We start from the raw sequence: 21,608 nt of genomic DNA, 5'->3' as shown, positions 1-21,608 counted from the left end.
GTGCTGAGCCTCCTCTTTCAGGGGCGGGAGGTAGTGGGGTACCCTGATGTGGGAGGAGGGCGGGAAACCAAGGGCCAGGGCCTTGACCCTAACGTCCAGCCGTCCAGGCCGGCAGGCTCGGGGGGTACTCAGAGGAGTTCCAGCTCCTGGAAGAGGGGGAGCCCGGGAGAGGAGTCCAGGAAGAGTAATTGCGCCTCTCCCCCGGGGACCTGTGCCCCACCCCCACACGCCTCGCCTCGGGAACCTCCCCTTTCCCCCACAGTGCCAGGTCTCTGGTTCATCAGTGACGACAGCCCGGGTTCCTTCCCACCTCCCCACCCCTAAGAAGGTCCTCTTAAAACCCGGCTTCAGCCACACGCCCCCACTTCCCGCCCGTCTGCTAGGACCCGAGGGCTTGGGGCGGGGCTGCCGCCTGCGGTAATTCCTCGTCAGCGCCGGGGGGCGGGCTCAGCGGCGGAAGTGGCGCCGCCGGGAGCTCCCCTTCCGCTCCGAGGCGCTGCCGGGGCCGGGCAGCCGGACTGCGGCCGGGGCAAGAAGAGCTGGGGCCGCGGCTGACATGGAGCAGGTGGGTGCTTCCGTGGACGCTGGGGCCGGGCGGGGGTACGAGGGTCGTCTCTTAGCGGCGGCCCCGCCTTCCTGTCAATGTCCGCTCTGGCTTCGGTCCGACCCTTTCCGTACCCTCCGCGTCCCAGGTTCCGCCCCCTGGCTCTGCTTGGCCTCGCCTGGCCCCGCTTGCTGTTGGCGGTCTCGGGAGCGGACCCTCCGCGGCCCTGTCCACCCGCGAGTGCTCCGGTAGCGCGTCCACGATCGCTTCCCAAAGCCTCTCTCTTGGCTGTGAGGAGAGAGGCGAGGGGACTGCACCTGTATATGGGGCAGGGGTAGGGTCTGGGGGAGGGGTCGTGGCTTGGAATAAGGAGGCGAGTCTGCCTCCCAGTGTCGTTTCGATGTGTTCCTAACTTCCTTTGCAAACTGCCGGGAACAACTTCCTGATGATGTCAGAAGGGCCTTTAAAGTGAGTTCCCAGCGGCGGGCGCGTAGCCCCCTCGCCCCTCATCCTTCCCCCCTGCCCTCTCTTCTTGCTCCATCTCAACATCTCCTGCTTTTGCCCCGACCGCAGGGTCGGAAGCACCAATTCACGTTCTCCTCCCCTGCCCGACCCCTCCGTGTCCAGCGACTCGTGATGGTCACGCCTACTTCATGCCTGCAGCCTCCCATCAGCTCCACAGCGCACAGCGCAGCGCCTGCCCAGGGCTCCCCTGCCCTCGGCCTCCTCGCCGCCGGTGGACGGCCCTCTTCCCGTGGGGCGAGCTGCCTGCGATTCGGACTAGCCTTGCAGAATCATAGTTCCTGTGCTGCTCCAGCCCGGTCAGAAACCCTGAATTACTTCCGCTGCTCCTCCTCACCTCCCACGCCGAGAGGTGACCTGGTGGTGGACTTGCTGAGTGTCCGTCGTGTTTGTCCGCGTCTCCTCTTGTCCCTTTGTGAATGTGCTTCGCGCCCGGAGACCACACCAGCTCCCCAGCAGCTCCCAGCCTGTGCAGCTCCACACTGTAGCTCCTGTGGTCACTTGCTTGCTTAGAAACCCTGGAGCTGAGTCCCTCACACAGTTTGCAAAGCCCCCTGAGATCTGCCTTTCCCTGCAAACTCCTGTGTGCTCCCCGAGGCCCCACAGCGCGGTCCTGCAGGGCGTGTGCAGTGTCCAGCCTACAGCCTTCCTTCCTGTCTCCATACCTTTACGGCACCAGCACCGCTGCCTGGAAGTGCCTTCTCCTCGTCCTGAGGTGCCCTGCTCAGGCTGCACCGCCTCGGAGCACCTCCTCCTGCCCCCCGGGTCCCCCCAGCACCTAGTTGGTAGTAGCATCGTGGCTAAGGAGACAGACTCCTGAGTCAGACTGCCTGGGTCCTGATACTGTATTATGACTTTGACAAAGTCAGTTTCCTCATTAGTAAAGTGCAGATAATAATATGCCTACCTCATAGTCGTCCTGAGGACTGAGTGAGTCATATGTGTACAGGGCTTAGCAGTGCAGAGCCCCTGGGTGTCCAGTAGATACATGTTGCTTATTATGACTTAGAACAGGGTAGCTCACTAATTAAGACTTTTAATTTTTTAAAAGATTTGTTTGTTTATTTGAAAGGCAGAGCTTCAGAGAGAGGAAGACAGAGGGAGATCTTCCATCCACTGGTTCCCACACACCCCCCCCCCCCAAATGGCTGCAGTGACCAGGCTGGGCCAGGCCAAAGCCAAGCGCTTCTTCTGGATCTCCCACGTGGGTGCAGGGATCCAAAAGACTTGGGCCACCCTCCACTGCTTTTCCCAGGCCATTGGTAGAGAGCTGGATCGGATGTGGAGGATCTGGAACTTGAACCGGCAACCGAATTGGATTGCTGGCACTGCAGGCTGTGGCTTTAACCTGCTGTGCCACAGTGCTGGCCCCAATTTCTTTTTTAAAAGATTTATGCATTTGGAAGCTAGAGTGACACAGAGAGAGAGAGAGAGAGAGAGAGAGAGAGGCAGAGAGAAAAAAATCTTCCATCCGCTGGTTCACTTCCCAAATGGCTACAACAGCCAGGGCTGGGCCAGGCCGAAGCCAGGAGCCAGGAGCTTCATCCAAGTCTCCCATGTGGGTGGCAGGGGCCCCAGCGCTTGAGCCATCCTCTGCTCTTCCCAGCAGAGAGCTGGGTTAGAATCAGTGCAACTAGAACTCCAACCAGCACTCTGCGCTGTGGGTTGCCAGCATTGCAGGCAGTAGTTTAACCTGCTGTGCCGCAATGCCAGCCCAGGATTTTTAATTTCTTAAACTGCTTGAGGACAGCTCATGTGGCTTCTCATTCTGCCCCCAGAGCCCTACAGCCTGACTCTTTGTCGTTAAATAAAGTGCAGAGGCAAGGGCACTGGGACTGGAACTGGACTTACCAAGTGAGGATTCAGAGGTGGAAAAGACCAGAGACCTGGTATTCGGGTGCTCAGGAGAACAGATCTGGACGTGCGCAGGTGTCACATGGCTCTGGGAGCCGAGGGAGAGAAAGGCCAGGGACAGCTTCGCAGAGGAGAGGCGGTGTGGGCCTCAAAAGGAGTGGGTAAGTTTACCAGCGGGAGGCAGAGGCTGGAGTGGGCCGAGATGGAGAGCTGGGTCCTCTGAACAGAGTTCCAGTGAGGGGTCAGCTGGGAGCACGCCCTGGGGTGCCCTGGAGGCCTGGCCCCTGGTGTCCTGGGTAGGGTCGCTGTGTGCCTTTGGGTTGGGGCGTGTGTTTGTGCTCTTTGGCCTGCGTGCAGTGCCCTTCACCTTTGTCTCCAGCTGACAGCTGTGGATTCTTCACAGCCTGGCTCAGACGGCCCCTCCTCCTGAGGCTTTCCTGACCTCAGCGACTCCAGCCTGGCCCTGATGCCCCCTCCCTGTTCCGGGAGCCCCCAGCTCCCTGAAGCACTGATCCCGGCGTGGGCGCTGTGTCTTATTGCCTCTCCCTCTTCCTCACGAAGCCAGAGCCCCTGATGGACCAGAACAGGGTCCTGTGGCCCCCAGGCTAGCAGTCTGTAGTTCTCAGTACTTCTGTGTTGCGTGAAACTAAGGTCTTTCTCACCTGGACTTGTGGGTGGGGGGAGGGTACTGTGGGTAAGACCGAAAGTGCTGCCCGTTCGGCGGCTCAGACTTGTTCCGTTCAGTGGCAAAGCTTGTTGACTCCATCTCACAGAGGAGGAAGTTGAGGTACAGTGGCAGTAAGGTCAAGGCCACCCAGCAGAGGTTTAAAGAAGGATCTCCTGGCTCTAGGCCCACAGCTGCTTTCCAGAAACTGTCTCAGGGCCCCAGCCCGCAAGGAGGCAGCTGCCACATCACTGGGACAGAGGGCCAAGAAGGCGGCCCCCTGCAGTTGCGTGTCCCTCTGAACCCTTTCTGGCTCTTGTCTGGCCAGGGCTGGTGCTGGGAGCGTCCGAGGAAGTGCCCACATCCCTGGAGACTTCTCAGTGAAAAAGCTTCCAGGTCTCTCCTAGGAGACAGCTGGCCCTTTCCAGACTGACCTTGGAAACTCGACCCCATCAGTCCAGGGGTTACTTAGTGGCACCGAAGGCTGGGGTAGTGACTCACAGGGCCCCAAGCAGACCAGGTCTCACGGAATCCCAGAGCTGGGGCGTCCCTGCGGCGTCCCTGCCATTTAACAGGGCCTGGGCCCGAGGAATGGTCAGGCGGGCTGATGAATCCCCGTTAGGGTTTACTAGTAAACTCAACGCCAGAAGGAGCCTCTGGTGCGAATCTCATCTTGGTTTCCACTTCCCCAGAAGGAAAGGAGAAGGGGAAGAAGAAGGCCGTGGCTTGGAGCTCTCATTTGTCATTGTGGCCATGCTCTCCCACCGTGGGGCTCCCACTTCTCCAAGAACTGCCCAGACTCCCTGTGGGGAGAGTGGGTGGGGCCAGTAAGCCAAGGCTGAGGACAGGGCCCCCGAAACCCAACGCGTTCTGTCTTGGGCCGGCTTCGTGAGGCCCTCTGCAAGTTGGGGTGCGGGGAAGGGGATGGAAACAGCTCCCTGATTTGATGGTGCCCAGTAAGCCGGTTCCTCTGGCCTCTTTGGGACCAGGGCCTGGGCAGGGCAAGACACCAGCAGGGGTGGAGTCTAGCTCCAGGAGGGGTGGTCTGGCCAGAGAGGGGCTACTCCTGGCCTGGGTGTGAGCAGCCTCATGTGAACCGCTGTGGAGCGCATTTCCTGAATATCTTGCGTGAGCCTGGGGACGCAGTGTGCTGGGGGTGGGGGTGCGGTTGGGTGTCTGGGAAGTCCCTGTCTCAAGCTTTGTCTCCCAGTGGGAGAGGAGGACGGTAGGCAGACGGGTGCATCGGAGGTGACCAGTGCTCTGGAGAGTAAGGCAGGGTGAGGCGGGGAAGATGGGGCTCCTAGGGGCTGTGGGAGAAGTCTCTCCAAAGGGACGTCTGCGTAGAGAGCGGAGAGGAGTGGGGAGCGAGCAATGCAAAGCTCCAGGAGGGCCCGCGATGCCAGGGCCAGGCCAGGCTGAAGCCAGGAACCCTGAACTCCATCCAGGTCTCCCGGCGGGTGGCAGAGGCCCAATTCCTCAGGCTGTCTTTTGCTGCTTTCCAGGGCGCATTAGCAGGAGGCTGGCCTGGAAGCAGAGTAACTGGGATTCAACCAGCATCTAATATGGGCATCCCAAGCAGCAAATGAACCCACTGCCCGGCCCCTCTGTTGACTGGTAACAGCATCCTGGCTGCCGTGCTGAGAATAGACTTGGGATGAGGAGGAAGCGGAGGGCAGGAAGCTGTAGCTGGTGAGAGGCAGTAGCTTGGCTGTAGCTGGGTGGCAACACTTCCTGGCCAGGAAACAACAGGATTTGCTGATGGTTTGATGTGGAAGGGCGGGCTCTTGGCTGGCTGGGCTCTGACACCGCCCCGCAGCCAGCAGGGGTTCTGGGGCGGCTCTGATTGTGCTCAGCAGTTCCCAGCCTGGCGCAGGGAAAGCCCAGCAGGGAAAGCCCACGTGCCTGTGGGGTCAGCTCCGCCCTCCCCAGCTAGGCTGGGGGGATAAGGGAGGTCCCTCAGAGCTGTGATGGAGTCCTCCCCACAGCTTCCGGCAGGGGTGGAGGGGAGGAGAGGACTCTGCCAAGTACCAGCATGGACCACTGCCAGCCAGGGTGGTTTGCCTTGCTCTAGGCAGCTGGGATGGCGCACAGGCCAGTCTGGTCTGCCACACTCCCTCCCCGAGCCAGTGTCCTGGGCCAGGGCCACCCTCGTCCCTACGCAGAGCCTTGCGGCCCCGCCTTCTGTGGGTTCTCCGTTAAGCTGGGCCCTCCTGGAGCTCCCCGTTAGCTCTGTCCCTATGGAGAAGAGGCAGGGAAGCAAGAAGAGCCAGCGTTCATGCAGCAACACCCTGCGTCATGGCCGCTACCTGGAACAGGCGACTTGCTCCTTGTGATTCCTGTGCGGAGTAGGTGCTGTTGTTGGCTCCACTTTCCAGAGGAGGAAAACTGAGGCGTAGAGGGATTAAGTGACCACGAAGGTGGGACTCGCAGGTTGGGTCCTTCTGGCTTGCAGTCCCGTTCTCTCTTGACTTCGCTGAGTCCTCCTGCTTTCTGCCGGGTTAGGGATGTCGGGTTAGGGATGTCCAGGGCAGCCCCGTGGCCCGCGTGGGGCTGGTGCTGGCATTTCCTTTGGTTTGTGGTGTGAGCAGGTGGTATGGAGAGCCTGGAGCTCTGTCCCCACGGCCTCAGGAGACGAGGAGCAGCCATGCTGCCTGGAAACATGGGTCACCCCCGGACATAGGGAGATGGGCTCCTTGCTGGGGTCGCAGAGCACAGCCCTCCCCCGTGGGGTCGGCAGGGACAGGGTGAGCAGTCTCTTGAGCAAGGACTGATGAATCCTGGGATCTCCAGAGGCCTGTGGTCAAGACGGGTGTCTCCAGTTTACAGGCGCAGTAAGCTGCTTGGGCAGCGAGTAAGTGGCGTTGCTGAAATCACAGCCTGCCTTTGGCCAGGAAGTGCTCGCTGTTCTGTTGGGTTGCACGTGTGACCCAAGACCTGTGGCTGTGGGGGTGGGGCTCGGCCTGCGTGCAGGGCCTGTGGGCACTGTCCTCTGAGCCCAAGGATCAGGTGGGTGGCAGGAGGAAGTGACGGCCCCATTTCCTGTTCCTGCCCCCAAACAGAGTTCACTTTTGCTGGAACAGAAATAACTTGGCTTGCTTTCTAGACCAGGGGCCCCCAGCAGGTGAACGCAGAGTTGAGATTTGAGCCCAGGCCCCCCACAGTGATGTTTATTACCTGCATTCCAGCCACCACTGCTTGCCTGAAAGTCTTCTCTTGTTTCCATGGTCTCAGCTACCTCCTGTTGTTCCCTAGGTCTGGAGTCCCACCCCCATCCCACTGCCAGTGGCACTGGCACTTGGGGAGATTGAGAGGCTTGGGAAGGGGTGTGAGCCCTGTGTGCTTTCCTCCCCTTGATCTGGGGACCTGAAATAACCAATAATCCACTGTGCCCAGACCCCTGGCTCACCCATCCCTTCCTGCCCTTCCTCTCCCCTCCCGCCCCAGCCTGAGATGGCGAAACCTCCCATTGCCTCCCTCCCGCTCTCCTGAACCTTAGCAGCCTGGCTCCCGCAGACACATGGGTGTCAAGTCTGCAGCGGTCCCAGGCCGACTGCTTCATGCCACACATCCAGCCCCCTCCTGACGCCCCGGAAGGTGCTGTCGAGGGATCGAGATGGCAGGCGGGGGCTGCTGCTCCCAAGGGGCTGGGTGGAGTCCAGGACAACCTCACAGGGCTTGTACCTGCCTCCCTCAGAGGGCTAGAGGCCAGGGCAGGCCGTTCTGCTGGCCCTTGCCAGCCTTGGCCTTCCAAGCCGTCTTGGGGAGTCAACCAGGGAATCAGTGTTTGGGAGCTGTGGCTTCTTCATAGACTGGCAGGAGGGCTAAGAGGCCCTCAGAGCCGTCTGGGTGGGGGCCCCAGGAGGCCTCCAGGGGTACTGGAGTGTGAGTGAAGGCTGACTGGTAAGTTTTAAGTTTTAAAGATTTTATAAATATATTTGAAAGGCAGAGTGACAGAGAGAGGGAAAGAGAGAGAATTGAGATTATCCATCTAGGGGTTCACTCCTCAAATGACTTCAGTGGCTGGGGCTGAGGCTGTAGTTGGTTCTGGGCCAGGCAGAAGCCAGGAGCCTGGAACTTCATCTGGGTCTCCCATGTTGGGGGCAGAGGTCTAAGCACTTGGGCCACCTTCCACTGCTTCCCCTGGGTGCATTAGCAGGGAGGTGGATCGGAAGTGAAGCAGCCATGAAGGAAACCAGTGCTCCATTTCCTGTCACTGCCCCCAAGCAGTGACATTTGGGAGGCTGGCATTGTAGGCAGCGGTTTAACCTGTTGTGCCACCACGCTGCTCCGTATTTATTTTCATTTTATTTGAAAGAGAGAGAGAGATCTTCCATTCTCCAGTTCACTCCTCAGATACCTGCAGTGGCTGGGCCCTGGATTGAATCTGGGAGCTGAGAACTCAATCCAAGTCTACCATGTGGATGGTACTTGGGCTGTCATCTACTGCCTCCCAGGGTATGCGTTATCAGGAAGTGGGGGTGGAACTTGAACCTGGCATACTGACAGGGAATGTGGGCATCCCAGTGGCATGTTAACCACCCCCAAAAAGAATGTGAAAAAACCATGACCTGTGGCCGGTGCTGTGGCACAGCAGGTTAACACCCTGGCCTGAAGCGCTGGCATCCCATATGGGCACTGGTTCGAGACCTGGCTGCTCCAGTTCTGATCCAGCTCTCTGCTGTGGCCTGGGAAAGCAGTAGAGGATGGCCCAAGTCCTTGGGCCCCTGTACCCACATGGGAGACCCAGAAGAAGCTCCTGGCTCCTGGCTTCGGATCGGCCCAGCTCTGGCTGTTGCGGCCAGTTGAAGTGTGAACCCATGGATGGAAGATCTCTCTCTCTCTCTCTCTCTCTCTCTTTCTCTCTCTCTCTCTCTGTAACTCTGACTTTCAAGTAAATAGGTAAATCTTTAAAAGAAAAGAAAGGAAAAGAAAAGAAAAGAAAAAGCTATCACCTTTCCCCCATATGAAAGAGTATTAATGAGAAGAACCTGCCCCAAGGTTCCAGGAATAGTGGTGGCCTTGAGACTGGTGGCTGCAGGGTGGTGCTCTCTCTGCTGCGCTTACACTCGTTTGGACTCTGAGCTGCTTCCGTGGGAAGGGTGACGTAGAACCCCCTTCCCCTGACTCATGGCCAGCCACCCTCCCACCCCTACCCAGGAGCCCCGTGCTTGGCTCACGCACACCCTGGCGTCGTCAGCTCTGCCAGGCTCCCCCAACACCTCTGCTCGTAGCCCCATCTGCGTCTCTCACTTCAACAGGGATGCCTGGCCGTGTGAGTGTCAGTGCTGTTGCCACTCCAAGTGCGTCTCGCACCCAGTCCTGTCCCTGGAGAGAGAAAGCCAGAGGGGAAGACAGACAGGGGAGCAGACCAGGAGGAGGCAAGCACAGTGCCCAGAAGTGGGACTGGGAAGAGGGGGGATGGTGGGGGTGGAGAGAGAGACCCATAAATGGGAGCGAGATGGCAGGAAGGCCCAGGCGGACATGGGTGACGTTGCCTTCTGCGGGCCGTGGGGAAACAGGTGGGAATGCAGAGGGATTGGGCCTTACCTAGCAAAGCAGCTAACAGATCTACGAATCTGCCTGAGGACACGCTTCCAACAGCGTGAAATACATCGCATGCACTGGGTTACTCCTCGCAGCGTTTCTGGTCCTTCCAAGTCCAGATGCTCACCTGTAGGGGGAGCTCACGGTGGAGATCTAAGCAGCTCTACAGAAGAGGGAGAGGGATCTCAGGCTGGTGTGATCTCCGGGATGCACCGGAAAGGGAAAAACATAACACAAAAAGAGCATGCGCAGTCGGCTGGGTAAGCAGGGATGTAAGAAATGCGTGCAGATATTCCTTTGTACAAGAGAAGGGGTTGGATCAGATCTCATGCCCTCCCTCCTCCCTCTCCCTCCCAAAAAAAGATGTGTTGCGGTCCCAAGGCCTTAGCCTGCAGAATGTGACCTCTGTTGGAAGTGGGGTCTTTAGGGACATAGGCTGCAGTCACCCCTCTCTGACGTGGCTGGTATGGGTACAAGAAGGCAGCCCTTGAGCCCTGGTGACAGCAGAGGCGGAAGTCCATGCAGCTTTAGACCACGGATGCCAAGCCCCAGCAACGCCCCAGCAGCCGGGGAGAGGCGAGGGGGCGGAGCGTGGACTTCTGGCTTCTAGACTGGAAAGACAATAGATTTCTGTCATTTTCAACTTAACCAAACCAAAAAGCCAGACAGACATGAGAGAGGAGTTAGAAAAAAAAAAAATAATAAACCACAAGATATAAGTGGAAGGTTACTTTGCAAGAGACAGGAAGAAGGGAAGAGAGAAATGGAGACAGAGAGGACGGGAGACCGGTCTGGCAGGACACAGAGGGCCATTAGAGACAGAAATGTCACCGCCCTGGAGCTGTGGCCCTGTCACCATGAAGGATGCGTTGAGCATGCATGTCTGGCGCAGTCTGGCTGATGGGTGGAGAGGGTCCCCCTGCTGGCGGCCTGTCGCGTCCCCACTAGTGACCGTCTCCTCCCAGAGCTGGCCCCAGCTCTCTGCAGTTCTTCAGGTGAACTTGTCATGGGGAACCAAAGGAGGTGGCACTGGGGGTGGCCTTGGGCTGGTGCTTCTGCCTCCCTGCTCACAGCCTCTGCTGAGAGTAGTCAGCTGTTGGCCAAGGGCTCGTGCAGGCACGGGGCGGGCGAGGGGCTCCTTCTTACTCTCTCAGGGGCCATGGCCTGGCCTCTCTGCTACGGGGCCTGGGGTTGGGGGCCAGGGGACCCCAAGGAGCATTCATTTACTCCCCAGTCCATCGCGAAGTGCCTGTCACATGCCAGGCATTGTGCTGGACACAGAGGAGAGGGTGGTGGCCAAGTGTGATGAGGCCCCCACGTCCATGGGGCTTCTGGTCTGGGAGAGCAGGGAGGACCATAAAGCAACGCAGGTGATGGCTTCACGCGGTGATGATGAGCTTGTGCCACGAGGCAGGGCAGGAGGGTGAGACTCCCGGAGAAGGCTTTAAAGCTGCCAGTTGGAAGGACCGGGGAATGTTCCACAGGAAGGGGACAGCCAGGTCCAAGGCCCTGGAGCAAGACAGGACAGCCACTGCGAGGGACCTACAATGAGGCCTGAAGGCCCACATGGCGGTGGTCAGGAACCAGAGGGTGCCTTGTAAGGATAGCTGGGCCCCTGCAGGGCTGACCCTGGGGGGCTTGCTGAGGAGAGCCTGAGCCCTGAGAACAGGCAGCCCCGGTGGGTTGCGAGTGGGGGAGGGCAGCGTCTGCTCTGGCTCTGGGTGCAGAAGTGGCTGGTGGAGCGTGAGAGGTCACTGGAGACAACCCTTGGGAGCACTTTCAGCCATCCAGGTGGGAGGGGATGGTGCCTGGGCCTGGCGGGCAGCGGTGGAGCCGGAGAAAAGGGATCAGTATGTCCTCCCTTGCTGCCGTGTCCCGGGTCCCAGCTCTCAGCTCCCAGAGACACTGCTTAGGAAGTCCCTCCCAGTTGCCATGGATTAGGGGGTGGGAGGGGAGGCTGGCTGCCGGCAGGGAATGTGGCTTTGTGCTTGGCAAACAAAGAACAGAGCTTGGGGCCCTCTTCTCCTGGGGGTGGGGCGGACCAAGAGGCTGTTGACAGGAGCAGAGGCCGAACCACAGAGCTGGCCTGGCAGGAACGGGCTGGGCCTCCAGGAAGCAGGGGAGGTGCCCATCTGAGGGATCCCAGGGCCCTTCTAGGGTGAACCCTGGGCTGCTGGGTTGGGTCGGGGTGCCAGGCTGGTAGAGGGATGTGGCCTGAGGGCCCTGGGTCGGGGAACAGATGCTTTGGAGTTGTGAGGGGCTGGGGGCTGTGTGTGGAGGGGCAGGAGGAGGCTCACAGGACCCCCTCACCCCAGACCGGCTGTTTTCTCACCTGCAGCTGCCCTGCTGAGGCCCTGCCCTCCCCGCCCTGAGGTGGGGACCACCAGGATGAGCAAACCGCCTGGGGAGCTGGCCCGCGACCTGGAGCGCAGCCTGCCAGCCGTGGCCTCCCTGGGCTCGTCGCTGTCCCACAGCCAGAGCCTCTCCTCGCACCTACTCCCGCCACCTCCCGGGAAGCGCCAGGCCATCTCTGACGTGCGCCGCACCTTCTGCCTCTTTGTCACCTTCGACCTGCTCTTTATTTCCCTGCTCTGGATCATTGAGCTGAACGTGAGTGGGGGTGAGGCTGGGGGCCACCTTGGGGGGTCCACTGGGCCTCGGGTCATCATCCCTTTGCCCAGGGGAAGGCCACCTGTCCCGTGGGGTTGACTGGGTGAAGAAAAGACTGAATGGGCAATGATATCCATTCACATCGCTGGCTGAAGAAAACGGAGCCGAGTCCTTTGGCCCAGGTCCTTGAGCAAGTGTGTGAAGAAGGCAGATTGAACCACTCTGGTCCAGAGGTCACACCCTGGCCTCTGCACCGTGCTGCCCCCTAGTGGAGACTAAGAATGAGGACCCGGACACAGTCTGGCTGAGCTGTTGAAACCTTTGTCTTTTGGCCCTAACTTATCCTCAGGCTCCCATTCGTTTATTCATTCATCTTTTGAATCACTCATCAGACGTTTGTTGAGCCCCTGCTGTGTCCTAGGTGCTGTGCTAGAAGCAGAGGACAACAGTGGGGAGTACAACAGTAAAAACTCAGGGCCGGTGTTCGGCACAGGAGCTGGTGTTGGCCTGGTGATTAAGGTGACTGCGGCCAGTGCAGAAGCTCACTAGGCTAATCCTCCACCTATGGCGCCGGCACCCAGGGCTCTAGTCCCGGTTGGGGTGCCAGATTCTGTCCCAGTTGCTCCTCTTCCAGTCCAGCTCTCTGCTGTGGCCCGGGAAGGCAGTGGAGGATGGCCCAAGTGCTTGGGCCCTGCACCCGCATGGGAGAACAGGAGAAGCACCTGGCTCCTGGCTTCGGATCAGCCACAGTGCGCCGGCCTCAGCGCGCCAGCTATAGCGTCCATTTGGGGGTGAACCAACGGAAAAGGAAGACCTTTCTCTCTGTCTCTCACTAACTCTGCCTGTCAGAACAACAATAAAAAAAAGATGCCTGCATCACATATGGTTTAGTACCTGCCTCTCTGCCTTCGGCCTTCAGCTTCCTGCCAATGCAGACCCTAGGAGGCAGCAGCCATGGCTCCAGTGAGTGGGTTCTAGTCCCTGATGGGGGAAACAGAGATCGAGTTCCCAGCTCTTGTCCTCAGCCCAGCCGGCCCAGCCCTGACAGCTGTGGGCAACCGGGGGGTGAGTCAGTGGTTAGGAGCTCATTCGCTTTCTGCGTCTCAAATAAATGAGTAAAAATCAAAAACAGCGACGACGACAAGCAAACCAGTAGGAACTCTCAGATCATAGGGGCTTCAGTTTTAGTGAGATGTTGCTTGGTGGCCTGGAGACAGAGCTGCCTCGTGGCACAGGGTCTGCACCCCACCCCTGTCCGCTCAGTGCGTGGCCCTCCCTGGCTGGTGGTAGGGCCTGATCGGACCTGCAGGCACAGCACACAGAGGAAGGAGCCCTGGGAGCGAGTGTCCCAGGCTTGGGCTGGCCCAGCTTGTTTCTGTTTTTCATTTTTAAAATGTTTAATTACTTTGGAAGGCAGGAGAGACAGAGAGAGAGAGAGAAGCCATCTGCTGGTTCAGTTCCCAGATGCCTGCACCGGGGCTGAGCCAGGCCAAGCCAGGAGCTAGGGAACTTAAATCCAAGTCCATATGTGGGTGGCAGGGACACAGCTACTTAGCCGTCACTGGCTGCCTGCCGGGGTGTACACTAGAATGAAGCTGGAATTGGGACTCCAACCCAGGCACTCCAAGACGGGATGTGGGCACCCCAAGTGGAGTCTTTTTTTTTTTTTTTTTAAGATTTCTTTATTTATTTGAAAGGCAGAGTTGCAGAGTTACAGAGAGGCAGAGGCAGAAAGAGAAAGTCTTCCATCTGCTGGTTCATTCCACAAATGGCTGCCATGGTTGGAGCTGGGCTGATCGGAAGCCAGGAGCCAGGAGCCTCCTCCAGGTCTCCCGCGTGGGTGCAGGGACCCAAGGACTTGGGCCATCTTCCACTGCTTTCCCAGGCCATAGCAGAGAGCTGGACTGGAAGTAGAGCAGCCAGGACTAGAACCAGCACCCATATGGGATGCCGGCACTGCAGGTAGCAGCTTTACCTGTTATACCACAGCACCAGCCTCCCCCAAGTGGAGTCTTAACCACCGCACCAAATGTCCGTCCTGTCCTCCTGGACTGTGACCCTGGTGCCTGCCCTCACTTTCCTTCCATGAGCTTACCTGGGTGCAAGGACCCTTCCTCCAGCTCTGAAGCATGGGGACAGGAAGGTGAGGCCTCTGATAGAAGTGGGGAGCCGGGGGAAGGGCTGGTCAGGGGCCAGAGGATGGGTTTGCTGAGCTGGAGGGAGGGCAGGGCTCTGACCGTGACTGTCCTTTGGGCACCAGAGGAGAGCTGGTGCCTCCAGTGAGAAGAGGCATAGCCCTTCAGGGCCCTCGCACCCACCCAAAGGATGAGAAAACAGGCCAGCAAGGCTTTGGGTTGTTTGCAGTGCATCTGTGGTCTTAGGCTTTCTTTCCCCTCAAAGTCCCATCCAACGTCAAAGCAAACACTGAAATCCACTCCCACCCCATGTTCAGGGCACAGTTTTCTTTTCTTTTTTTTTTTTTTTAAGATTTATTTATTTATTTGAAAGTCAGAGTTACACAGAAAGAGAAGGAGAAGAAGAGAGAGAGAGAGAAAGTTCTTCCATCCGTTGGTTCACTACCCAGATGGCTACAACAGCCAGAGGTGGGCCAATCTGAAGCCAGGAGCCAGGAGCTTCTTCCTGGTTTCCCAAGTGGGTTCAGGGGCCCAAGGACTTGGGCCATCTTGTACTGCTTTCCCAGGCCATAGCAGAGAGCTGGATCGGAAGTGGAGCAGCCGGGACCCGAACCGGTGCCCATATGGGATGCTGGCACTGCAGGCGGCAGCTTTACCTGCTAGGCCACAGCGCTGGCCCCAAGGGCACAGTTTCTTACCAACAAAAGGCTGAGAATGCTTTGCTAGTTTTACTTTTGTGATCATTTGGCTGTCGGCTAAGTGCCCCACAGTGATGGTGCACACTGGGAACTGGGGCCTGGTGAGAAAATCTACCCTGTGACGTGCCTGCAAACGTAGCAGGAGCTTTCGAATGCCGCGTCCAACAACTGGTAGAGTCCACGCGGCGTGTCCTTCGTGGACTTTGACAGACACTTAAATTAAGCTTTTCGTAATTCTCAGAGTTGCAGCCTTATTTTCGTGTTTCGGAGCCTATCCGCTTGTCACCCTCTGATAAACCGTGTTTGTGTGGCCTGAGGGGCCCCAGCAGGGGCGGTGGGCAGGGCGGGGTCTTCCAGGCACAGACCAGCAAAGCAAGGAGGGAAACTCAGCCCTCCTGAGGCCCGATGCAGTCTGTGCTGTGGGAACTGGGGGAGGGCAGGAGGCTGAGGACAGCAGCTGCCCGGGGGAGGGGCTGTGGAGTTCAGGAGGGAGCCGCCTGAGGAGCAGGAGGGCTGTCACCCTGGGCCTCAACAGCAGGCCTAGTGGCCGGGCTTCATGGGCTCAGGGCGGTCCTGGGATGTGTCTGCCTGCCCTGAAAGCCCTGGACTTTACGAAGATCCCCTGGGGCTCAGCTCAGACCCAGGAGCCTGAGCATCTGTGCCTTCAACAAGCCCCTCCCTCCACCCAGATGGCTCGCGGGAGCTCAGACAGCGCCCGTCTGCTTGGTGGACATGAAGGCTCTTCCTCCTCAGGACTCCAGGCTGCATCCACCACAGTGCCCTGGTCCTGCCTTCCCCAGGGGGCCCGGGCCCACGCTTACGCAGAGGATGCAGGTCGGAGTCCGGCTCTCAGTGTCCATCCAGACCCCTGGACGCGAGTCCAGGCCAAGGTCTCGGGTGCCGGTGAAATATGCGGTGGGCTGGGTCAAGGACAGGGCGATGGGCTGAGTCTGCTGACGCCACGCCGTCCCCTCCAGCAGCGTGATGGATTCTGCCCACTACGCACAAACCTACTCAATTGGTTGGCACCTGGGGCTCTGTCTGACGCCGCTCCCACCCCAGCCCCTGTCGCCCCAGATGGAGTGTTGGCTGGGAAGGTGGAGCACCGCAGTTCTGGGAGGGAGGTGAAGTCACGCGAGAGGCAGGCCCCCACCACTGTCAGCCCGGTGTGCCTATCGCCTCCGCTCCCTGCTCCCGAGGCCCCCAAGCCTGCCCTTTGCTGGGAAGTTACTCGAACCCAGCCCTGCCCATGTGGGCTGCCTGGATCCTTAGGGGAACAGCATTGGTGCCTGGAGTCTCGGGCTTCTGGCTGAGCTTGCTTGGTGCTTAGGGGTGCGTCTGGGTGGTGGCTCAGCATTTTAGCTAAGGTCTGGGGCAGGGCAGCCCTGGGGGCTTGGTTCCGCCTCAGAGCTCTCCCGGTCTCCCTTTCCCAGACCAACACGGGCATCCGCAGGAACCTGGAGCAGGAGATCATCTACTACAGCTTTAAGACCTCCTTCTTTGACATCTTTGTGAGTGGCCTTGGGAGCCCCTGGGGACCGGGGCAGGGGGTAGAGGGGAGCAGGACGTGACTCGCCTGGATTCTCCTCCTGCAACTCCTCCAGCCTGATCAGGAAACCTTCAGTCTTCAGGAAGTTTCCGTAACAAGGCCCCACCTTCAGGGAGCCCCAAGTAGGAGGGGGAACTGCAGACCCCAAGGTCGTGTCCTCAGTGTGCCCCCAGGCATGCATGGGCCAGGTGGACGGGAGGTCGGCTTCAGCCAGGGTCGGGGCACTGGCTGCCCCTGATGGCTTGGCGCCCTCCCCTGCCAGGTCCTGGCCTTCTTCCGCTTCTCGGGACTGCTCCTGGGCTACGCGGTACTGCGGCTCCGGCACTGGTGGGTGATTGCGGTAAGATGCCCCTTTCCCAGCAGCCCTCGGGCCCTGGTGGGGCTGGGGCAAGGGAAGGGATGCTGGAGGACTCACTCCCCAGCCTCTGCCTTCCCTCCCTCCCTTCTCCCCTCCCCCGGGCAGATCACTACGCTCGTGTCCAGTGCTTTCCTCATTGTCAAGGTCATCCTCTCTGAGGTCAGTGACTCAGGGTCTGGTTGGGCTGGTGGGCATCCGACCAGAGGGCTGGGCTTCTCCTAAGAAATGGCCACTTCTCTGATTCTGGGTTTCGGTCCCTGCTGTCAAGGCTGGGGTGAGGCGGAGCTCTTTTCTAAAGAACCATTTTCATCGGCTTCCCCCATTTACCCCTCTGCAGCCTCAGGAATCAGGAAGTTCCTCCTCCAGTGCACCCCTAGCCAGGAGGGTCCCCAGGCAGCTGGTGCCGGGAGTGGGGTGTGTGCCAGTGGGCCGGCCAGTGCTGGTGGCCGCTGGAGAGAGCTCAGGGTCTGGGGTGACCCCCGCCATGAAGCTCAGCTCCTTCCCCCGACAGCTGCTCAGCAAGGGGGCTTTTGGCTACCTGCTCCCCATCGTCTCCTTCGTCCTCGCCTGGTTGGAGACCTGGTTCCTCGACTTCAAAGTCCTCCCCCAGGAGGCTGAGAAGGAGCGATGTGAGTGCTGGGGGTCAGGGTGCAGCCCTGAGGGAGGAGTGAGTCAGGATGGGGGGCAGGCCTGAGCCATCTGGCCGCCGCGGAGCTGCCTCCCCGCGCTGAGGGTGGGTGGCCCAGGCTGCTGAGCTGGGGCTGCCCTCGTCTGCTCCCCCAGGGTATCTTGCTGCCCAGGCTGCTGTTGCCCGTGGACCCCTCCTGTTCTCTGGCGCCCTGTCCGAGGGCCAGTTCTATTCACCTCCCGAATCTTTTGCAGGTGAGGGCTGGTGAGTGGGGGCGCTGCCTTCTGGGGGAGTGGGCTTTGTGAAGAGCAGGGTAGGCTGGGTCTGTTCTTTCTGTTCCTTCTACCAGGCTCCCAGGGGAAAGCCAGCAGCCCTCTCCCACACACCTCCAGCCCCCACATCCTTGCACTCACATCCCCGAACCCCACCGCCTCCGCACTCTCCCCACCCCTTGCCATTGTCATCAGTGCGTGTTTTCTGCAGGGTCTGACAATGAATCAGATGAAGAAGTCACTGGGAAGAAAAGTTTCTCTGCCCAGGTATTTCGCTGCCTGCCCCCACCCAACTGTCAGAAGGCGCGCCTGGAGCGGGGCCCGGGCAGGGCTCTGTCAGCATGGCCAGGGGGTTCCCAGTGGAGGGCGGGCAGCCTGAGTGCTACACAGCCCATCCATCCGCGCTGGCATTGGCCAGCAGGTCCCCATCTGCCTTGTGCTTGGGGACACCGGGAGGCGTGCTCAGACCCCCATCTGGCTGGGCGGCGTGCCGGGTGGCTGGAGAGAGAGAGCAGACCCTCGGTGACCCGCGGCCCCTCCTCTTGGGACCAGGAGCGGGAGTACATCCTGCAGGGGAAGGAGGCCACTGCAGTGGTGGACCAGATCCTGGCCCAGGAGGAGAACTGGAAATTCGAGAAGAACAACGTAAGAAGCCCCTCCTCCAGCTGACCTCCCCGCGCAGGTCACGACCTCTCGCTCCCCTGTCTGAAGCCTGAGAAACAGAGCTGAGGTTGGAGCGGGATCCCAGCCCGGGAGAGCAGGCGGCCCTCCTGCAGGAGGCCCGGCTCCTTCGGCTGTCCTGTCCCCTTCTGCTCCCACCCTCAGTCCTTGCCCCACTGCCGCTCTGCTCCCTTGGCCCCGGGCCCTGAAGGGGGAGCCACGCTTCTGCCTCTTGTCTCACGTGTTGTTCCATGACCAAAACGACATTATCTGGAAGCTGGAGATCACAAACACACCCCGGCCTCTCCCGCCCGCGCCTCTGGCGGCCCCTGTTGGTCTGGAGACGCGGTTCTTGGTGGCTGGGCCGCAGCTGGGCCTCCGGCTTTCAGCTCGGTGTCGGAAGCCCCTCTCCCTCCTCCCCTCGCGGCCCGTGTTTGTCAGAATCGCTGTTTGTTACCGGCTGCCCAGGTTTCCCCAGACACGCCTTCCCCGCTTGCACCCATTCCTGTGCCAGCAGCCCACCCAGGCCCTCTGCCCTCCTCCCTGCCACAGGAATACGGGGACACCGTGTACACCATTGAGATCCCTTTCCACGGCAAGACGTTCATCCTGAAGGTGAGCAAGGGCAGAGTGCGTCTGGAGCCTTGTGCTCTGTCTGGAACCCCGGGGGAGCCTGAGGGGCCCTCGGGCATGGCCCCCCGCCAGAAGGAAGGGCTGGCGTGCCCGAGCCCTTCTGGGACCACCCAGCCCCCACCCACCCTGCCGCAGACCTTCCTGCCCTGCCCCGCGGAGCTGGTGTACCAGGAAGTGATCCTGCAGCCCGAGAGGATGGTGCTGTGGAACAAGACGGTGACGGCCTGCCAGGTGAGCTCACAGGCACCTCGGAGACGAGGGCGGGGCCTGTGACGCTTGGCACGGTGTGCGCCACTTCGCCCTGCACGGAGGGGGCTGACAGTCAGTGTCTCCTGGACAGGAGAGGCAGGAGGAGCACTCTAGAACGCCCAGCCGGGGCCTGTGAAGGGGAATAGCTCTTAGAGTAAAGGGACCTGGGCAGACGACACGCAGATGCGTGTGGCCGGGGAGGGGGTTCCTAGATGCTGGGACCCTGTCCCTGGGACTGTCCTGGGCTGGGCTGCACCTGAGGTCCCCCCAACCCCGATGGTCCTCAGATCCTGCAGCGGGTGGAAGACAACACCCTCATCTCCTACGATGTGTCTGCAGGGGCCGCCGGTGGGGTGGTCTCCCCCAGGTGAGTGCCCCCAAGTCCCCTTCTCTCAGCCCAGCCACCTGCACTTGGATCTTGGGGTCTGCACCCACCCACCCCCCCGCCAAGCTAACCCCTCCCTCCACCAGGGACTTTGTGAATGTCCGGCGCATCGAGCGGCGCAAAGACCGGTACCTGTCGTCGGGCATCGCCACTGTACACTGCTCCAAGCCCCCGACGCACAAATACGTCAGGTGAGCCTGGCCTGGCCTGGGGCCGGCCCTGCCAGCCCCTCCCCTGGGAGCAGTGGGCAGTGCAGGGTACGGTGTGTACAGCTTGGAGGCCACGTTCTTGTTCCCTGTCCTGCTGGGCCTTGCCCCTCCCAGCCCCTAATCCTGCTAATCTGGCTGCTGTGTCTATGGGAGATTGGGAGGGAGATGACAGCAGGAACTCAGGTGCCAGGGCAGGAGGGGACGTGTATGGTGGGCAGCGGGCCAGGGGTGGACTGAGGGCAGGGACCAGTCCAGGGAAGGGAGTGAGAGCCGGGAGGTCTATTGAGTTCAGGGTGTCCTCTTCCTGGGTGAGGGGACCTGGGTCCCCCTCTCCCTGTCCCCGCTGCCTTGCCTCTCTCCTGGAGCAGGGTGTCTGTCTCCCAGAGGAGGGGGCATCACCACCCCCCTGCTGCCTGTCCCGGACCCCCAGTCCTCCCCACCGACTAGTGTTGGACTGCAGCACTACAGGTGGCCAGCTCTCATAGATGTCCCTCCTCCCCGCCCCGTGCTGGCCACCAGCAGAGAGCACCGTTCCAGAATGTGAGGCCGGAGCCCTGGGCTTGGCACTCGGCTGGCTTGCTGGTCGACGGGGCCGTTGCCTTCCCTCTCTGGGTGCCGACTTCCTTATCTGTGGAGTGGGCTTGGGCTCAGGCCAACACCCACCTGGAATCCGCACAGAGCGGAGGGCTGGGACGGCAGTGAGCTCCTGCCACGGGCTGGTGTAGGATTCACGGGGCACAGAGCGGTGGAGGCAAGGGCTGACCCCAGCCTCTGGGACACCTGCTCCCCAGGGGAGCAGTTCGCAGACCGGCGCCTGCCCTTCCTCTCCCGCCAAGAGCGACGGGGGTGAACCTGTACAAGTCTGTGCGTGCGTGCGTGCGTGCGTGCGTGCATGTGCATGTGGGCCGGGGCCGCACTGGGCTCCAGAGCAGGCCCTAGTGGCGCCTTTCTCCTCAGGGGAGAGAACGGTCCCGGGGGCTTCGTCGTGCTGAAGTCAGCCAGCAACGCCCACGTGTGCACCTTCATCTGGATTCTTAACACAGATCTCAAGGTGGGCGCCGGGCCCGGGAGGAGCTCCCCGCCATGCTCAGGCCACCCTCCTCTCAGCCGCTTTTCTTACTTGGAATTTGGGGCAGGGTCCTCATGTTACCTCGTTCTCCCCTTTCTCACCTCCGTTCTGAGGCCCCGAGGAGGGGTGGCCAGCTGCCAGCCCAGCCCCACCCGCGTCTGTTTGTGTGGCCAATGCCAAGACCCAGGCACTGTGTGTGCTTCCCAGCGAGGGTGCGGCGAGAGGGGGCCTGGGCTGTATGCCAGAGCCGCGCCTGCCTTGTGGCCCAGGGCACCCCGTGGTCTCAGCCGTCAGGGGGGTCCCTGCCCCGGCCCAGGCTGCCGTCTTACCTTCCTGTAACTGCTTCCTGCCTCCCCCCCAGGGCCGCCTGCCCCGGTACCTCATCCACCAGAGCCTCGCAGCCACCATGTTTGAGTTTGCCTTTCACCTGCGGCAGCGCATCGGAGAGCTGGGGGCCAGGGCGTGACGGCGCCCCTTACCCACCCTGCAGGCCAGGGTCCTGTCACCACAGGCTCCAGAGGCAGGAAAACGGGGCCAGCTGGGCTTCCTGCTGCCCACACAGGACCTGGCCTCAGCGTGGGCGTCATCCTGGCCTTAGGCCAGCACCGACCTCTGAGCCTCACTGTGCCTGGGAGCCCCAGCCCTGAGCAGGCTGCGGGGCCGAGTGTTTGAACCCAGGGGCTGTGCTGGCGGATGGAAGTGGGGGCTGTCCTGCTGCCTCCCAGAGGAGATCACTGTCCCCGCCCTGGCCAGGGGCAGGGTCTGCGACAGGAGCCTCAGACTTGGTGGGGGCAGCCAGGGCCGGGCAGCGCCACCAGTGTTACGGGGAAAGCGCTCCTCATGTGCCCACCTGTCACGGCTTTCTGGGGTTCCAGAAAGGTCTGGGACCTTTCCCCGGACATGTGGGGCAGTGGGTGCTGGCAGGGAATCTCTGCCTCTCTCAGGCCTCCTTGGGGACCTTTGTAATTTGAGCCAATTAAAAAAACCATAAACTCAGACTAAGCACAAGCAGTCCTTGCCACCTG

At 60.6% G+C, this 21,608-nt stretch overlaps 1 protein-coding gene across 10 annotated transcripts; it reads left to right on the top strand.

The window, feature by feature from the left end:
- The first annotated feature begins 426 nt into the window (after nucleotides 1–426).
- On the top strand, nucleotides 427–21,581 carry STARD3 (StAR related lipid transfer domain containing 3). Of its 10 annotated transcripts, none has more exons than XM_089318056.1 (17): nucleotides 508–565; nucleotides 693–1,012; nucleotides 1,172–1,418; nucleotides 11,467–11,738; nucleotides 16,005–16,082; nucleotides 16,383–16,460; nucleotides 16,584–16,637; nucleotides 16,990–17,107; nucleotides 17,262–17,360; nucleotides 17,590–17,645; nucleotides 17,931–18,023; nucleotides 18,591–18,653; nucleotides 18,807–18,902; nucleotides 19,208–19,287; nucleotides 19,392–19,496; nucleotides 20,472–20,565; nucleotides 20,945–21,581. In XM_089318056.1, the coding sequence occupies exons 3-17, from the start codon at nucleotides 1,181–1,183 to the stop codon at nucleotides 21,047–21,049; spliced, it is 1,629 nt and encodes a 542-aa protein (XP_089174182.1). In that variant the 5' UTR covers nucleotides 508–565; nucleotides 693–1,012; nucleotides 1,172–1,180; the 3' UTR covers nucleotides 21,050–21,581. The 10 variants fall into 10 exon arrangements, with proteins under 10 accessions (XP_017204675.1, XP_069916851.1, XP_069916850.2 ...); XM_089318053.1 differs by having other exon boundaries at nucleotides 16,816–17,107; XM_070060749.2 differs by lacking the exon at nucleotides 693–1,012 and having other exon boundaries at nucleotides 445–565.
- Nucleotides 21,582–21,608: the final 27 nt, after the last annotated feature.

Source organism: Oryctolagus cuniculus, chromosome 17 (genome assembly GCF_051225735.1).
Source record: "Oryctolagus cuniculus isolate XC-2025 breed Fujian yellow rabbit chromosome 17, ASM5122573v1, whole genome shotgun sequence".
In the NCBI taxonomy this organism is placed as follows: domain Eukaryota; kingdom Metazoa; phylum Chordata; class Mammalia; order Lagomorpha; family Leporidae; genus Oryctolagus; species Oryctolagus cuniculus.
Note: the sequence above shows the minus strand (reverse complement) of the source record. Positions and strands in the feature narration are given on the sequence as shown.

Coding starts and splice junctions, on each gene's coding strand:
- STARD3 (XM_070060748.2), top strand. Junction 1,419..11,466: donor CTCACCTCCCACGCCGAGAG/GTGACCTGGTGG, acceptor TCTCACCTGCAG/CTGCCCTGCTGAGGCCCTGC. Junction 16,083..16,382: donor CCTCCTTCTTTGACATCTTT/GTGAGTGGCCTT, acceptor CTCCCCTGCCAG/GTCCTGGCCTTCTTCCGCTT.